Raw genomic sequence first — 20,214 nt, forward strand, 5'->3', positions numbered from 1 at the left:
AAAACAAAAACAAAAAATTTGAAATTAATTTTGTATATAGTCAAGTGGTAAAAAAATGTTCAAAAAATGAATGCTTTAAAATTAATTTATTAACTTCTAATTTTGATCGCTTGACTTTATACTAAATTAATTTAAATGTTCAAAATTTTTACATGTAGACGCATCACTCATAAGATAAGTTGATTTCAACGGTTCGGATTTATCATTTAAAACCGATTTGACAGATTTTAGACTTGAATTCACCAGGGACTTGGTGACTTAAGAACACCCTAGTTCTACTCGCATTATTTTATGACACATTTTTGAATTATTGTTTCAAAACACACTATTAATCCTATATTATCTTTAAAAAATTACTAACTTTTATATTGTAAAGTCAATTGCCTCCCAGAAAAGTTCTCCAATAACATTTTCATTATTACAGTATTATTTTTTTACCTTCCTAAATTATTATCGAATTCCAAAAATTCTAAGAATAGCACATTATTGATCTTATATTATCCGTAAAAATTACAAAACTTTAACCTTTTATAATAACACTATTTTAATATGTTATTTATATAATAAAATAGTAAATCATTTTTGGATTATAATTAAATTATACGCAAATCACGAACTTTAATCCTAGCCGAATTATTTCCAAACTTGTTATTATGAATACTTTGTATGTGTTGATAAGTAACTCGCTATAGTGCAGGATGGTATAATAAATCCACAGAGGATCTGAAACATGGAGCGTCTAGCAGACTAACACTTATGAGACCTTGCTTTCCACTTTGAAAAGGGTCACGTGCTTCCATGCATGTTTGCTATGAAAGAGCTGTTTGTGGACCCCGTTTTGTAACCCGATTACCCGATTGAGACCTGACCCGTTAACTTACCCTGCTAGCTGTCCATACATCATGCATGCATCACTATGCTCACATGTAAATTCGGCTTAAATTGAATGAGCATGGCGGACTTCTTTTAATAGAAACGCAACCAAAGCTTGTGTTTTTCTTCTAAATATGCAAACATATGTTGAGTTTCTGATAAAAATAAAATAAAATAAATCAAAGGATTCTACAAGGAGACTAGACGGATGTTGGGTCCTGTTATACACAAACCCTACCCGAAATTGTTAGAAGTGTTCTTAATTACATTGATCTGAGGGAGAATAAAGGAGGAGGAATTGCCTTTTTTGCTCTTCATTTGAGACCAACTTCTAACACGAGTACAGTTTACAAAAGCTAACATGTATCTCGGGTCTAGGGTTCCATTATGTTTTTTTCTGTCCATTTTCGGTTCTTTTTAGGGAATCTTTTATGCACTTTCTTTTTTCAGGGGTGCTGGGGTGGGCCCTATCCCACTGGATTAAATAGTGTAAAAAAAATGTTCAATAAATTAACTAATTTAATTAAAGTATGAAAACTAGAAGAAAAAAAATTAACTCCCAAAAATTTGTACCATAATTTATAATCTATAGCTATATTTCTGAAAATGTCCTTGAAAATACTTTTTAACATCTAGATGTAATTAGATTGAGAGACTGCTAAAAATTAAAATTAAGTGGGAGAAGGTGAATAACAAGTATAAAATGATTTTAATTTTACCAGAGACAGATAAAGATCGAGTGTTTACATTTGAAAAAGAGTTCAAGGTCTAAAGAAAAAAAATGTAATTTTTTTTTCAATTACTAAAGAGGATATATTTTGCAAATACTTGATTCTTTTCTTTTCCTTCACATTTGATTCACTTATATTATTTTCTTAAGAAATTATAGATCAAGTCACTTAATTATTTAATTTTAATAAAAATATATTTAGTTTGAATTTTGAACATGTAAAATATTCCGTACAAATTATATTATAAAAAAACCTCCAGACTATTTAAAAACTGGTTCCATATATACATAAAGCATTTTCTAATTATCTCCCATACCAAAAGTATTTTGTACAAAAGACAAATGTGTTCTCCCATTATCTGTAAATAATTCTATGGTTTACACTACTAGAATCTTGGTTTGTTGCATGGGTAAAAATACTTGTTGCATGGATAAGTAGTGTCCATGCAACAAATATTAACATTTCTGACACAATGAAACTTGTTACATGGATATGCCCATGCAACAATTATCCATGCAACAAGTTTAATGTTTACCCATGCAATTGTCTCTGATTTACTCATGCAACAAATATTTGATGACTCGTGACCTGCCAGCAAGACTAGAAAGTATATTTTAATAAATGTTTATGCAACAACTCATTTCATACCCATGCAACAAATTTTGATGATTATTTGAGAACTATTTGTTGCATGGGACTACCCATGCAACAAATATTGAATTCCTAAACAGTGCATTTTCTATATATATTTGATATTTTCCTTCAAATTGAATAAATTCTTGTAAATCACAGCAATAAATATTATAACATTATATTAATTTGTTCACATCCTGCTTAGTATTGTTCAAATTTAAAAGGAAATTTGATCTCTCATTTTAAATTGAAAATATTTTTGTGTATCAATTAATAACCATTACACAAAAAATATTTTTGTTCAATACTTAAATGCAACACATTACACAAAAACAAAAATATCAATTAATAACAATTTTCATTGGATTGATCATTGATGTTTAGGCACCAAGTGCTTCCTCAATTTCTTGCATGTCATACTCTTGCTCCGTGTCATAACCTTTATCACCGTGACAATTGAAAGCAGTATATAAGATCTCCCTTTGAATGTCTGTTGTGTCCTCTTGCGATATATGTTTTAAACATAAGAGTATTACAAAATGATAAAAATTAGCATAAAATCAAAATAAGACATAAAGAAGTTTAGTTTCCTTTTTACCCATGGGTAAATTAAATCACTAAGTTATTAACTAAGTTGTAAACAAGTAAATTTTATGCAGCTAAATTCAAATTTATGCACCAGTAGATATAAAATCTGGTGCAACAAGTTACTCGTGATAAAATCTGTAAAATAGCATGTTGTTAACTTTGCAGAGAAATAACTTTATACATTTTGCCCATGATAACTATATAGCATCGAATAAGTTATCATGGGCAAAATTAAATCACTTTATCTTTAGCAAAAAAAATTCTGATTCATAAAGTGCTTTCCTAAGTTCTCTGCAAATCAGGTTAAGTTTTTATTTGAAGAGTACCTTTACTCTCTTTACTATCAGCTTCCTAAATAAAGCCATACATAAAAAATAAAATAATGATATATTTCAAATTCGACAAAGCTCAGCAATGATAGAGTATGATGCTGTATGGAAAAAAGGTCGAACAAATCCCTAATTAAGCTTCATCCAATTAAGCTTAGTCAAACAAATTCCTAATTTCTAACAAAACCTAAGAAAACAAATTGATCAAAGTCGAATCAGATTTGCCTAAGGTCAGTCATACCATATTCTTTCATTTCGCTATCAGCAGATGGGCCCGGATGGGATCAATCTCTGGTTGGGACTTAATGTTCAACTACAACTTGAATGGTTCTGGTTTCCAGTCTGTGACATAACAGATAGAATTGGGAGGAAGCAAAATTACACTTACTTTAGGTCTAGAGCTGCTGCCAATCTGAGGATACTTAAGTACAATCCAATCAAAAGCATAGTCATACTGATACCATGTATATAGAAACATTTTATCAATCAATAATGTATAGTTTATTCAACGAGTGAGGCTACGATATGTATAGCGCATTTTTGTTACTTAATTATGAGTATGCAACAATGCTTTAACCTAAAAAATAAAGCTTAATTATGAGTTATGTAGCAGTGCTTTAACCTTGTTCATGAGTTGTTTAATTTTCCAAACCTTTCATTGCAATGTTTGGTGAGACAACATAATTACATGAAAATGAAATGAAAAATTCAAAGAAAAATAGTAGCTCATATGTCCCACAAAAGTATCAGAACTAGAACCAGGGCATCTATGAATGTGATATAAAATAAAATAAAGTAACTCATGAACATGTATAAATCTCTAGGTTCATGATCATGAAATGCTCCAGGATCCACTGTTTTTTAGTAAAAATATGCAATTTAATTTAGTAACATGGCCTTATTGAAAGAACTTTTACACTAGAGTATAGCTGAAATGCATAATCACTGCCACAGATTCCAACACTGACAGGTTGGGTTGCCACTGCCTGGAGCACTAAATCTTCTCTATTTGGAAGTATAGCTGTGTAATCATCTATTAGAAAGAAACTCAGAGATTGAATAAAAAACATATACATAATATATACTATTAGTATTATTTAGAAACTATTATTCATTTTACCTATAAAACTACATACCTATAACTAGTGCTAAAAGCCTGAGTACAGTCTTTTGAACAATGAACCCAGAAATTAAAAAAAGAAAGTCCCTTAAGCAATTAATAGTAAATTTTGACAAAAAGAAGAAGATAAAAATGTATCAAAACAGTGTGGAACAATACTAAGATAGTCCACATGCCTTACAAACAATTCAATTGTGCATTGAGAGTGGCATTAAGGGACACATTGCCATTCAACCGAGCTGCTTGTCGAGACTTAGAAATCGCTGAATCCAGACCAGAAAGTGCCTGAAATTCAGTTCCAAATTCAATCAAGTTTAAACCGTCAAATACAAATAATAAGTACAAAAAGAAAAATTGAGCATTTTATCAAATATCTTGAAAGTCACTGAGTTGGCCTCCCCTTTTCTTTGAAGTTGTCATTTTCAGCAATGACCACATAAAGTTACATAAAGAGTTCCTCAAAAGAAATGATAATTCTAATTAGAATTATCATTTCTTTTGAGGAACTCTTTATGTAACTTTATGTGGTCATTGCTGAAAATGACAACTTCAAAAGTTTTGATTGCATTGGATGTTTTAAACTCTTTTTATTGATACTTCCTATGATTTTTGAACTTGCAAAACTTTTGTTTTTCATAATAACAGCTTTTTAATCGAATTATTTGTGTATGGTCTATAATTTGGCATTTTACATGTTCTCTTTTGAGGAAATCTTCTATGCACTATTGGGACATTTTTTATAAAAAAAAAATGGTACATAAAGAGTTCCTTTTTTTTATATATATATAAATCTTCTATGCACTATTGGGACATGTTTTATTGCATCATGATTAGTTTCTCTTGTTTAGTTATTGATAAATCATGCCTTAATTAATTTGTTAAAAAAAAACAACTAACAATCATCAGTACATTAATTAATTTGACGTACTTAGTTGGCATGTAAAATTTTATATGACATAACGGGGACCAATGCTCCCTGTCATGTTATAAGAGAATCAAAGAATCAAAGAATCAAACATTATGGGTCTGTCCAATCCACCAACATAATTTCCTAGAGATGCTAAAAGAGGTGCTGCAGTGTACGGATGAGCATTTTGATTTTTGAGTACCACCATTCTTGGATTCTCATTCCAAAAATAATGTTTTTCCTATCTTATTTTAATTTATTTGATCATGTATTCATGTTTGATTGTTACTTAATTAAATTTGAAAAGGAATTAAGTTGCTTATTTTATATTACTTCTTATGTTTTATATCTCATTTGATAGTTTAAGTTATGACTTAAGTTAATTAATTTGAATAAGATAGAAATTTAAAAAAAAAAGAGTAAATATCTACAACCATGTGCCTTATAAGTGAAGTGTAAAGTACTTATTCTATCATAATTTCATTTTATTCTTTTTATTTTACTTATTTGATAACTAAAATGTAGTTTACTCCATCTTTTACTACACAGTCAAATATGACCTTTACTATCTATAAATAAAAAAAAATTGGAATCTTAATAAATAATTTTTCTCAACCGGATCTCGTTCATTACAAAATTTATTTATTTTTTTCAAAAAAAAAAGATGAAGCATGTAGAGTTAAACAAATAATCTTATACTATTCTTAAAGGAAAATAAATAAATAAACCATGTATTGGGTGAGACGTAGTAAAAGAAATCTTGGGTGATAGTTAGCACTCTTATAATAAAAATATGTTACAAATATTAAATAACGTATCTTTTGAGTCCATATAGATATTAATTAGATAATATTTTAAGTAATTAAATTCAAGAATCGGGAACAAGCTTGTGTCTTAAATTGATTTTTTTTTTTGAAGGAAAAAAATATATTTTATAACCTTTTAAAAGCCTGCGTCTTAAATTTATAAACTTACAATTTGACGTAACTGCAATTTAATCAAGTATCAAAATAAGGCATAACTCGACATATATACATGGAATAATTGTTAAATTATTAACAAAATACAATATTCAAATTAAATTGATTAAATAAAAATATATAAAAGATACTGCAAAAAAATGTAATAGACATTACAATTTAATTTTTGATATTTTACGTAATTGAAAACAGAATTCACATAATTTTAATCGACAATAATTGTGTGAATGTTGAGATTATATTCTAAATCTGGATCAAATAAAGAGATTAAGATCCTATTTTTATCCAATAAAGATATGATCCAAAAAATATCATGATCAGACTTGACATTATTACATTTAAAACCATACATATCATTTTAACGGGTGCATTTTTTTTGTTAACAATCTCCTATACTTAAATAGTGTATATATATTTGTATCTAACAAAATAATTAAATGTGAGCCAAACTGAAATAATGTTCTAACTACCAAGAAATATGGTCCATATTCATGTGAGGTTTACCGATTTTTTTATTTATATCCAAAACATAAATCAAATTACAAAAAATAACCACTTGGACGTTGAATTTGCAAAACTATCCAATCCGGTTATCCAGTAACCGGATTTTTTTTTTCTTTCCGGTTACACAAGCACAACATTTTGAGAATTATTTTTGAATAACAATTATTAAATAAATTAAAGTTTTTATTTTATTTTTCAAAATAGATACAACTTTTAATAAATTAAATGTAATAGAAAGATCATAATATTTTCTGGATTATCTAGAAGTGACTTTTGAACCGGGATCAATAACTCGGAATCTAAGCATTTTTATTTTTTTCCAATAACACATAAATAAATATATTAATTTTTCATACAGCCGCGAAAAATCCGATCTGAAAAATATTGATCCGGGTTATTTGTTGCAGTCTTTCTAATAAATCAAATTATATTGTATTCCATCTATTTTCAAAGAAATATATTCAACATTTCTAATATTTTAATACAAAATATAAAAAATAAATAAATTTCTGTTTAAAAAAAAAAAAAAAAAAAAAAAAACACAAAACCGGTGCACCATTAACCGGACATATACCATACCAATTTTTTTTGCTCATTTCCGGTTAACCAATAACCGGACCCATTTCAATAATCCGGGAATTGGGTAACCGGAAACAAAAAAAAGAAAATCCGGTTACTGGGTAACCGGATTGGGTAGTTTTCAAAATTCAACGGGAAATTAGTTATTTTTTGTAATTTGATTTAATTTTTGGATATAAATAAAAAAATCGGGTTTTCTTTGTACGAAATAATTAAAACCCACGTGATGTGGCCGGGTGTTATGGCTATTAATTTCATGTGATGTTGTCTTATTTGTTCATATATGATATATCAGATCTTATTGATCTCAGAGAAGAAGAAATGTTGTGCTTGTGCATGCATGAGATAATGATTACTTAATTCTCTAGTTATAATTATTTATAAAGTGACGTGCAATGAAAGCAACCATGACAAACCTTATCTTTTGCCATCATTCAAATAAAATTATAGGAAAAAAGAAATTAATTACTTTTAAAAAATAGAAGCGGCCGGAGGCAGAATATATTTGAATATGGAGTCTAATAGCAGGCTAGCTAGCCTTGTTATTTTTTTTTTTTTTGTATTTACTAATATTAAAAAATAATTGTATAAATGAAATGTCACTTATTTCAAAATTTTTATTCCTGAGTAAGAATACTTTGTTTTTCTTTTAATTAAGAGTTCTCTAGCAAGCTTAAAATAGCTGCATTGTAAAAATCAGTGTTCTAAATAGCGTGTTATAGCGTTTTCGGACCTTGAACGCTAAGCTATATGATAAAAGTGCGTTATTTTAGCTACGACCGCTATTTGCGCCACACGCTACGCGTTATAGCACACACTATGCTACGTAGACTTTTATTTAAAAGTCCAAACTAAAAATTTATTTTAAAGATCATTTTTTTTCAATATGATTAATTTTGTTTTTAAATAGAAAAAGATAGATAGTTTATTCCATGATGTTTATATTTTTTTTTAATAATTTTTTTTATAATTTATGTTATGATACTTAGATTATTTTGAATGAAAAAGATAGTACTTTATGATACTATTAGAAATATTTTGAATAGCAATTTGAATTTTGTATTGGTTTAACATAAATATTATAATTTCTTCATTAATTTTATGTTACTTATTGTTCTATGAAATTTTAGATAATGTTGATAATTAGTAAAAATATAAAATATAATTTTTTAAACGAAAAACGCTATGTAGGATAGCTTTTGTTATAGCTATGCTATTCGCGGTAGTTTTTTTTTTTAGCCTTTCCGCTATAACGCGATAATCGCTATTTAGATTCTTGATAAAACTATATAGACAGTTCTTATTTTTTTTTATGACAAGCTTTTCTTCTTTTACAACTCAAATCTGGAATTGTATATGGATACGTTACGGTTGTATTGAACAAAGAAAAAATTATCATACATAATTTTATATTTATCAATTATATTATAGATCACAGTTAAATAAATATCTCTTATCTATATCTATATTTATATCTTTATCCAATATCTCGGTATGTGTGTTAATTATGTATCGTAATTTGCGTGTCTCGTGCTGTAATCATTTGTGCTATAAGTATTTTTTTTTTAATTTAACATGGCACGTCATACAACGGCACGGTATGTGATCACGTGAGTCACGAGTAATAAGGACCGTTAAATCTTTAATCAAATAGTAAATATTGAATAAACTAACTTAAATTATAAAAATATAGTTAATCGTGATCAAATATGACCAGTCGCATTTGGACACAATACGTTTGGAAACAACATGACTCACGTAATGTGATCACCTCTTAATATTTTAATCACAACACAGTACGATACATGACCAAAATCACAGCATGTCAGTCAAAACAAGTTATTTTTCCACTTAGTTATCAGTGCTCGCGACATCTAAATCCGATGAATAAGAATATGAGCATCTACATCAGCCTAATAAAAAAGAACCCACATCTCCTTTTCTTCCCGGAGAGCTACTAATTAACATTGGGCCTTACGAAACAGGAAGAGCCCATAAATCAGGCCCAGATAATAGAAGTTTTCATTCATATCCATGAATTATTTTAAACTGCTTTATACGAGCATATATCGAACTAGAATTTTTCGTCGTCTTCACTTCAAAAAAAATAATATCTTTTGCAGAATAAATTGATTTTTTAATAATAATTTTTATTAACAAACTCTTAGAAACAACTAAATTTCAAATATAAGTAATTATTTTACAAAACAAATCTATATAATAAAACACATCAAATTAACTGCGTGGAAATTCCTACTGAAAAAAAAAAATATAAACATACGTTCCTCTTAAATGAGATTGAGAAAATATGAAGAAGAGAGAATATAACAAAAAAAAAAAAAAGAATAATGATGGTGAGGCATAGATGAAAAATCTTGAATAAAGTTTTAAAGAGATGGATGCATGCTATTAAAATATTCATTTTCAAAATTTATTTTTTAATTTAGAGGTAACACTACGATTGAGATCGAGCACGTTATAAACAAAAACAGTGTAGTGGCCCTTTTTCCTTGTCCAAAAATCTTGTCTTAGTTTAGCCAATTTCTGATTAAAAAAAATGCAACGGGCTTCATGCTTTTGGATACTAAAATAAAGAGTAAGGCTACAGTGCTATGGGTTGCATAGAGGGCTACGGTGCTACGGCTCAATATTCAAGTTTTCAAAATCTTAACGGTCGATCCGAACTGTTCATCTTGTTCATCATATTAATATGTATTTGGAGACCAAATTTTACATTTTTTGGAAATTTTGTACTATTTTTTTAGATAGATAAAAAATCAAATATCTGAATGGTGCAGAATTTTTTAGATCAAATGAGCCGTGACACTGTAACCCTCTATGCAGCCCACAGCACCGTAGCCTTACTCCTAAAATAAATTATTTGGTTCATCATTTCATTTCATTCAAGCACTACCTATATATGCCCCTCACACATTCTGAAGCATTAATGCTCCTTAACTTATGCAAATAAAAATGCCTATTAGTCACTTATAAGATCAAGGGTAAAGTGCCGAAATCGCTTCAAGATATACAATTGCGTTTTCGAGATTTAAGTTACAATGAGTTGTGCGGGGGAGATACCGAACCGAAGGTTCATGGTATATTCATAATAAGTGTCTCTGTGGTGTCCCAAAGACTAATTTGCTCTTCAAGATAGTTCCTCTTCTACTTATTCTTTTAATTCACTATCAAATTCACTTCTACAACTAATTTGCTCTTTCAGTTCTGAATCACATCCAAGATTAGATACTATCTATAGATATGCTTATCATGTAATGTAGTACTGAAAAAGAAATGATACAAGTTCGACTGAGGTTACATATATGAGAAAATTACGGTTAAGTGAATAGTACCGCCAAGCAATACAATTATTATGTCGAAATAAATAACAATAATAACTGTTTTATGCCTGAAGTGATGAAATAAATAACCATGTGATATTTCCGGGTATTATGTTCACCAATTTCATGTAATGTGCTCTTATTTTATTAAAAATATTATATCACAGATAACTTATCGGTTACAATTGTTTCTAAAGTTCTGTGATATGTAATGAGGCAACCAAGACAAACCTTATCTCTTGCTATAATGATAATTAAAATATAAAATGAAAAAAAAAAATGCATTACACACTTGGTACCTCTAGCAGACAGCTGATCCTGGTACTAACTATTTTTATAACTAATACAACACCTCTGATTTCAACTAAAACGTGCCCCATTTCCTACCATCTCCTTCCAATCCCGTAGTAAAACTCAAGAATAAAAAAAACACAAAAATTCTTATTTGCTATTATTACCTCGTATTTTATCCCCCATCCTAAATATACTAAATCAACACTCAATGTACAACAATTCATCTATCACGTGTTTACTTATTATTCTGCTTTCTTTTATTTACCGCTCATTTGGTGTTGTTTAACCAAAATTTGAGCGTAAAGAAGTTCATTCCAAGAATCCGGTACGCCAGGTAAGCACCAGTGACTACAGTCCTGGTACTGCACATCAGACCTCCTTTCTTCTTCGGTTGAATATTGTTTGCGGTATATAGAAGGATGTGCATCTTTTCTATAATCAGACATTTTTGTGATGTTCAAATAAACTACAGGTGTTTTCATACCATTAATCACATCTTCTAATTGGTTCATTATTGTAGGATACATAGCCAGGTATTTATCATCTTTTATTGGTTCGGTTTCTTTGTCACATGCTCCTCCTGAGTTCCATTGCCCTCCACTATATAAATGATAAGTTTTAAGGTCAGATTAGGACATAATATAAAGTTGTAAAGCGGTAATGCGGTATACATTCTTAGAAATAAGGGAAAAAAATATTAACCTAAAATGGGAGGCAGAGTAGCCTCTGAAAAGCACAATAGTCTTCTTTGAGTTTACATATGCATCGATCCATTTTGCCCATGTACTAAGAGCCTTATGAAAAGCATCTAGAACATTTAATTCACTATATACATGGTTTCCTTCCTGATAGTAATCTTTCCTGTAAAATATTAGACCAGGTTCAGCTTCGTCATAAAAGTTGCAAATTCAATATCAGGTTATTTACATTAGAATTATGATAAAAAAAAAAAAAAAATTACTACAATACCCTTGAGAGGTTTTTTCATGGGTCCACCAATGACCAGTGTTGAAGACTAAAACATCTGCATCCTTGTATTTAGGAGATGATCTCTCAATTAAATCGATCCTGAGAGTCTCCTTTGTAGTACTGTTGCCAGTTGGCATCTCCCATTCTTGCACAAGAAAAGGCGATCGAAAAAACTCCACGCTACAATTGTAATCCTGTTCACACGGAAACACAATATATTGAAAATTATCATTTAAGAGACCAAGTTGGTAGGTGATTCTTTGTCACGGAAGGAGCAATTTGCCAGTACATATTTTGTATGAGTCAATTTTTGTGGTATAATATGATTCATAATATAATAATAATTTTCATCATCCACTATTTTATTTTCTTTTTCCTTTTGTATTAGCAGTTCTGATATAGAACGGTCAAATTTATAATCACTGCGGCACTACCAAAGAAAATAAGAAAAAAATATATATACAAAAAGCTAACCGTGAATAAGAAAGAGTAGGATCCCTCAGTTCGAAATTCATGCCTTCCTGATGCCTCAAAAACCTTCAACTTATCTTTTACAGAATGTCTCAAGGCACATACAAGAGACTCCCACATATTCCTATTTAGCGAATCACCAACAAAAACAAGCCTCTTTCCTCTCAATCTCTCCAGCATATCAATTGCATTGAACCTATTACCCAAAACATTACAAAAATAAAATAGTAATTTAATCTATGCACCTGCAATTAGTTACAGAAAGATAAGATAGTTCTAATATACATCTATCTTATGGTGCATCCATTTAGTATTTTTAAACATTTTCAAAGACGTCAAATAAATGTAACAACAAAGATGGATGCACATCAGAACTACTCCCAAAAATAAAGATGTATCTATAAATAAATTTGAAGGGAAGTTTCCAAATTTTCATGCAAGTAAAATTTATACCTTGGAATTTTACACCCGTGAGGCTGCCACCGTAACTTCTGATAACTATGGTCAGGCCGACCATTGTGGTAGCAGTCAAAGGGCTCGTCAATATGGGGACACGACCCCTCCGGATAAAGAGGGTATGAATCATCTTTTACCCATTGCCCTTGAAACATGTCACAACCAATCATGGATTTTATCAAATCATCCCTTTTATTTGATTCTGAATTTGGGGCAGTTTTTGGTGGTCCCTTTGGACTTTCATTTCCCTTTGCCGGTGATGCAGGGATATTTTTCGAGGAAGTGGTTTTTTCATTTTTTGTGCCTGGTGAAGCACTCTTACTCCCAGATGGCACCGGTGCATTATTACTTTGGCTACCCTTACTACCTTGACTCTTATTTACTGTAGTGCCTGGTGAAGCACTCTTAGTCCCAGATGGCACCGGTGCATTATTACTTTGGCTACCCTTACTACCTTGACTCTTATTTACTGTAGTGCCTGGTGAAGCACTCTTAGTCCCAGATGGCACCGGTGCATTATTACTTTGGCTACCCTTACTACCTTGACTCTTATTTACTGTAGTGCCTGGTGAAGCACTCTTACTCCCAGATGGCACCGGTGCATTATTACTTTGGCTACCCTTACTACCTTGACTCTTAGTTACTGTAGTTTCATTTCCCGGAGGCGAAGTAGCAGTTCTAATTTGATTTCCACTTTCACCAGATTTAGCAGGGACTGTACTTGCCTGAGTCTTGGGTACATGCGAATTCCCTTGAGACCCATTACTAGTCTGATTTTTGCTGCTTTTCTGGTTTCTTTCATCCAAATTTCCGTCTTTCTTTTTCACTTCCTGAGTTGCAGGAGGTGCTCTTGCAGCGTGATTTATGTTGCCACTTTGCTTTTCTATGTTGCTATCTTTCTTTGCTGGTATTTCAGTTACAACAGGAGGGGTTGAAGTACTAGTCAGGTTCCTACTTTCACTCTGTTTTAATTTGTCATCTAAACCTTGATCTTTCGTAGGACTAAACCCTAGTTCCTCCACCGATTGGTTTCTTGTATCTCCATTTGTTTGAAATCGAGTTCCCTCCTTTGTTACCTCATTCCCACCTGCTCCACCTTTCCAAGACTTAATTGCTTCCTTAGGCTGAGACAAAGAAGATGAATTGGGGAGTAAATGGGAGAAAAAATTGGAAACTTGGGATCTGTAGGGGGCTGTAGAGGAAGCGGCTGAGGAGAAAAGGTTATTGAACCGTGGTACTCCGGTACCAAAGCCGGTACGGACTGGAGGGTCAAAGAAGGCAAGGTATGCTGTACAGGCAACAAATGAAAACACAAAAGCGTAAAGGAACACCTTTGCTTTACGACTTGTTATTATAACAGATGAGACGGACTTCAGATCAGAGACTATGCTACTGCCCTTTTGGTAATTTATTGAATCTTTCATTCCACCTGTTAAAACCAAAGTACAGGTTAAATCACTTAGTAGTGGTATTTGGTCGTACAAGGCATGGTAGTTAGATGAATAATTGTTGAAAAAAAAAAATGATGGTTGAATGTGGTAATAAAAAATAGAAGTCAAATTGATATCTATATAAATCGTGGAGGGAAGGTAGTAACACCTGTTTTAAATAAAACTCATAGCAAGCTAGGTGGTATTTGAAATGATTTCCAATGCTTCCTGCAGATTGCAAATTAATAAAAAGGAGCATATGATTTTAGCAAAGGCAAATGACATGGATGATCCAAGAAAATAAATCCGAAACTAATTTCTTGCTAAACAAAAATGTTTCTTCCATATAGAAAATGAAGATGAGAAATAACCATTGTTGATAATCTTCATAACAAATGAAACATAAAATTGAACAAGCATCGTTCATTAGATTATGAACATCTGAAATAATAAATAACATCGGTAACAAATGATAAACACCTTTTAGGTTACAGAATAACTTATCCAGACTGAAGCATCAAATAGAGACTTCCATTTTTCTATCAGTTCTCCTTTGCTCTTCACATTTTTCTTAAAATTCAATTTTTGCTTAGCCAGGATCATATTACCTGAAAATTTCCTTCTTTTTCATTGTTTATATTTATCCATGTTTCTTTGTGATTCTACTGGTATGCTAATATATATTAAATCTAATTAAGAACTTTTGTTAGTGCTGATTGCTCAACAGATTTCTCAGTAGGCATACCTCTTAGGAAGATTGGTAATTCAAAGATTCTAGCTTTAACAGGATAGCTGGCCTGGCCTCAAAGAGAACATGAGCTGAAAATAGAAAATAAACCAACAAAATAGGAACAACAATAATAAATACAAATACAAGTAATGATTAAAAAAACAGAGAGATCATCTACTCCCTTACTGTTAATACTACATTCTGCATTAATATAAGCACATCGAACTTTTTACATGCACACTTAGGGTATGAAATGTGTATAAATTTAACCAAAACAAACAAAAAAAAGAGACAAAAGGCAGCTAAAAAAATACAAAATGGTCCTATTTAGATAGTGAATTTTAAACACATTGATCCGACTAGTCAAGCATGATACCAAAAGAAATCTGCTTAAGCATCAAACACAATGCCCCAAAAGTTGACGAACATTGTTAACTATGCAAGTGAGATCAGGTGATTCATGCAAATAAGGCAATTGAGACTGATCGTTCAAATTATTTTCTGATTTTACACTACCTACCACACGAATTTCTGAACAAAATCCAACAGAATTATAGGAACCAACGACAAATCTCAGAAAAAAATGTACCTGTCAGAAACAATAAATTATGGAAAGCTTTCAATTGTGAAGGCAGCAGCTCGGCCTAGAAGAGCTTATGAGCTGAGGATAATAGCAACAATTAGGATTACCATTGATGAATTCTGATCATGAGCAATTTGAAAAACTCAGAAAAAAAAAGAAGAAGAACGAAATCCAGGCAATAAATTACAGGTCTGCAAATCTCCAAAGGGATCCAGTGTAGGCTCCGCTCAAGCCACACTTAAAGAGCATAAAAAGGGAAACTGAAACCGAGAGAAAAAAGAAGAGAACGAAGCGAAGGTGAAAAATGAGTTCACAGGAGGCCACACTGCTACACTTTAAGAGCGGCGAGTGTGGAGATAAAGAAGTAAAAAAAAAATTCGCCCCAAAACCAGGGCCAGTAGACCGTAATGTAAGCTTTTTCGCTGTAACTTGGGTCCCACATAACAAAAGAACTTTTATGTGGTTACAAAAATTGGTCCAGATCGACCGACATGAGTCTCCGTTTAGAAATTCAAGAAACATGTTGATCCGTAGACCGTACTACAAACAACGACAGGAGGCTCGTGTTGTGCTTCAATGATATATTTTCAGATTCTTTGTGACACACATGAGCGTACTTATGTGTGTTGAATCAGTGTCAATTGTGATGTCGTATCATAGCTCTGACCCACAACATATTAGTCACAGAGTATTGGGACTCAACAGATAGGGACTGTTAAATCTCGTTTTCTCTATTTTTCGGCGGTTCATTTTTCAACTATTTTCCTGTTTTTCCTAATTTTATTTCTTTAATTTTAAATATTTTTTATATTTGTACAAAGTACAAACCAAAGTGATGTATGGGAAGTTGGGAACGGTTTCTAATCGAAGCAAAAGAGTTATTGTTATACTAATAAAAGGGAAAGCATATATAGGTCGGAAGGTTGTAGAAACTTCAGGGGCATTAACATATATTTACTGTCAGAACGCGCAAACTTTGTCATAATGATGGGGCCCACGGCCAGTGGTGGGCCCAGGCATGGCCTATTTGTAATAGGTTCGGCTCCTCTCCAATTTAACAGGGAGAATTTTAAGATGGTCCCAAGACTTTATTAAATAATTTTTTTAAAAATTTTTATTTGCACTAAATTGATTTTAACTTTATTCAAAAAAATTAGCCTCTAGATTTTGAAATGTTGCAAATTAGTACTTCAACTTTTGTAAGAAAAACTAAATTGATTCTTCAACTTTGTCAAATTATTAAATTCATCCTACTTAGTTAGGATAAATAAGAGTTCATTGACTTGCATTTATTTTCAAAATTGTATGTGCTTATATTTAACTTTTTATATATTTTAGAGTAAAATGTTATAACTACTATAAAATTGACACTCATTTGCAGTATGAATTTTTTTAATAATTAATCCATTCAAGTTTGATCCTTATAACTTGAAAATCTGACTTTGGTCTAAACTTACTTTCTAAAATTTAAGGGATCAACTCATTTCATTTAAAAGTTCATGGACCATTCGTATTTTACAAATTTAAGAACTAACTTTGCTATTTTTTAAAAGTGTAAATACTAATTTGATACAAATAAAAGTTCATGGATCAAATTAAAATTTTCAAATATATATACATTATATTGTTAAAAAAAATTAAATGTATTATGTGTCTTGAAAATCTTTGTTGGACAATCCGCCAATGCGGTATTATCATCTGAAAACAACAGACTTTACAATAAAAAGAAATATCTAAATCCGATTTGACATATTTTATTAAAATTTCTTTCAAATATGTGTTTTATTTTTCCATTACTATTCGTTTTGCAAATAACTTATTAGCCAATGCTAAAGATAATTTAATTAATTTAAGTAACATCGTATATTTAGTGATGATGTCTAAAATTAAATGTTCTATAATTATTAAATCTCTATTAAAGAGACAAATATTTGTTTGCTTGTGCCATAATCTACTTATCTGTTTGACTATATGTGCAAATCATGTATTTATTGAATTTAATAATTTCCTTGAATTGAGATATGTGCATGTTCATAAGATTTAGAAATGCAACAAAACTGTTGAGATTGTTTCCTTTGTCCTTGAGATAGCTTACTGCATCATTGTTCCAATGAAGGCTAAGACTTCAAAATCAATATCTACTCTTCATAAGCTTTCAGAAAAGTGGTCATATGCCGAAATCGGACACTCGAGCACCAAGATACGTCTGTTTGAAGAGTGCTGAAGTTCCAGAACAGTTGATGATCATTATAACAGTACAGGGACCGTTACAACGGTAAAAATACCTACCACAATGGTTCAATTCGTTTGGGACCGTCACCTGATGGTTTGGGTTCCATAGCCGGACCGTTGCAATGGAATAATTCCAACAGCCTGCACACTTTTCGTATTTTGGCTGTCATTTGGTCATACGAACTCTAATTCGAGTAAATCAAAGTTTGAAATTTCCAGGAGATCAAGATCTACAATTTCTATGTTAATTTTGTTCAAAATATGAACGGATAGATCTGTATAAGCCGTAAAAGACAGGCGTTAGATATGGTAACGTCTATAAACTTATATTTGTCTCTCCCTTTATATAGAAGCAAATATAGGTTTCTAAGGTGTGCTTCAGCCGTCAAACTTCATCTTCTCAATTCACAAGAGAGCCACTATGGTTGCTAGACCTTAAACTTCAATACTCATTCAACAACCAACGATTTCCTCCACCATACTCAAACAACTTCAATAATTCGAGTGACTTGTGAGAGATCTTTATTTACTACAAACACCTTGTAATCCTTTGAGCCTTTGTGCTCACCCTTGTTATCTTGAGCCTTTAGTGCTCCTTTGAGCCGATTCCGTGCTCAGGCTGTGTGACTTCCCATAAGTTTTGTAAGGGCTCACCTGTTCCACCTTGTATTCCTTTCTCATTGGGTAAAGAAAGGTGCGTCATCTCGAAGGTCGCGGGCCCCGGAGACGTAGACATTAGTGTTGAACTCCATAAACAACTCTCGTGTCAAGTGTCTCTAAACTCTACTATTTACTTTATTTATTTTATATTTTAGTTTAGATTTAAAGTTATTCGAGTTTTCACCGAGAATAACTTGTAGACATGCTAGATCATTTAATTTAGATTAAAAGTTTAAAAAAACCTATTCGCTTCCCTCCCCACCCCTCTAGGTGTCTTTGGGGTCAACAATATTGCGTGTATGAATTATTTTTTTAATTTGATTTTTTTTTAACTATTGCAATAAAATATGGAGGAATGAAAATCGCATTGTAATTTTTAGATGTCTTATTAATCGTTTAAATATGCATGTGGTCATTTATCGAAACCTAAACTAATAACAAAAAAAATCAATTCGTTATTTATCAAAACTTCTAAATCATTTTTTTGTAGTTTTATATTTTTTAAATAATTAAATCATTTAAATAATGAATAACACATTTATAACTAAAATTCTTTGTTGATAGTTTTTTTTATCAAGCGTTAAAATTCGAGAAAGTGTCCTACTAAAATAATAATGTATAGAATCAACAAAGCATTAAAATCCAAACCTTGTTAAATTCACAAAACTCCATTTCATGATGGTATTTTGGTAGCTTAACAATTTAATCCCTAATCCTAATACAATTCGGTCACAAGCGCATGACCTTATCGCTTAGTAATTTGGGTATCGAACCACAGAGAGGTATTGCAAGTACTGGTTTACCGGTTTTCAGTAATCTAGACAAGCAGATATTGCGTGATTTTTTATAAACTGAATAAAAAATGCTGGATGAATTAACTAGATGCAGAATGAATTATAAACTAATGCAGACTAAATTCCAGAAACTCAGCCTGAATTCCAGACAGAATGCAGATTGAATTATCTGAATGCAACAGAATGCAGATTGAACTCCAGAAACAGTAAATAACGAGAAAAATTAGAGAGAATGGATATCTAGGGTTATGGTTTCACTATGATACTTTTAATTATGTATTTATAATTGTTTTTATAATATTTGGGTTGCAATTATTGAGGGGGTGTTATCCTAAGGTAGATGTTTATCCACTTTCGTGGCTTCGCACCGTATCTAGATTAAATAGGTCTCCTACGTTCGTGGCTTACCAGTTTTAATCTAAACCCATTAAGCTATTTGATAACCCGTGTTTTTCCCCAAAAGCCTTTTGGACTACTTTCGTAGCTCCGAGTACTTAAGTTTGTTTATGTTGTTCTAGCAATTCAATTTCTCCTTTCGGTCCATCACCAAATTCACCTAATATTATTTGTATAACTATGACTATTTTAAAAAGTACTTCTAATATAAATTTCTCCTTTCGGTCTCAATTTATTATTAGCGGATCCCTTAATAAAATAAGAAATAATTAAACAAACCAAGCAAGCATTCATAAACAAATCAATATCACAACCACAAATAAAATTCAAACAATTAAATTAACATAACAAAAGTATTAAGTTACTCCCATATCCCTAGATAAAATGTTTAGCTAAGCATACTTTCGACACAAGCACAAGTCATATTTGATTCCATTAAACTCATAAAAGTAAAAAAAAAGGAGAAGAATAAAAAAGATTGCTAAAACCGAATTCGAAGAATCGGGCTGCAGCTTTCCTCCTTTCCTCCGGTTTTGCCTCTGACTCCAATTCGCAAAAATGAAAAATCTGACTTTTTCTCCTCTGGCCGACTTTTCTCCCCCAAAATTCCAAGC

The 20,214-nt window shown here is 31.2% G+C and overlaps 1 protein-coding gene across 4 annotated transcripts; it reads right to left on the bottom strand.

The window, feature by feature from the left end:
- Positions 1-10,827: 10,827 nt before the first annotated feature.
- On the bottom strand, positions 10,828-15,830 carry LOC144558748 (uncharacterized). 4 transcript variants are annotated; one of them, XM_078307635.1, is made up of 9 exons: positions 15,706-15,830; positions 15,525-15,596; positions 14,951-15,024; positions 14,375-14,433; positions 12,773-14,204; positions 12,323-12,515; positions 11,849-12,042; positions 11,582-11,740; positions 10,828-11,479 (listed from the first exon to the last, which is right to left on the bottom strand). In XM_078307635.1, the coding sequence occupies exons 5-9, from the start codon at positions 14,197-14,199 to the stop codon at positions 11,137-11,139; spliced, it is 2,316 nt and encodes a 771-aa protein (XP_078163761.1). In that variant the 5' UTR covers positions 14,200-14,204; positions 14,375-14,433; positions 14,951-15,024; positions 15,525-15,596; positions 15,706-15,830; the 3' UTR covers positions 10,828-11,136. The 4 variants fall into 4 exon arrangements, with proteins under 4 accessions (XP_078163761.1, XP_078163738.1, XP_078163752.1 ...); XM_078307612.1 differs by lacking the exon at positions 14,375-14,433; XM_078307626.1 differs by lacking the exons at positions 14,375-14,433; positions 14,951-15,024.
- Between the last annotated feature and the right edge of the window lie 4,384 nt (positions 15,831-20,214).

Source organism: Carex rostrata, chromosome 1, assembly GCF_964058835.1.
Source record: "Carex rostrata chromosome 1, lpCarRost1.2, whole genome shotgun sequence".
Taxonomy (NCBI): Eukaryota; Viridiplantae; Streptophyta; class Magnoliopsida; order Poales; family Cyperaceae; genus Carex; species Carex rostrata.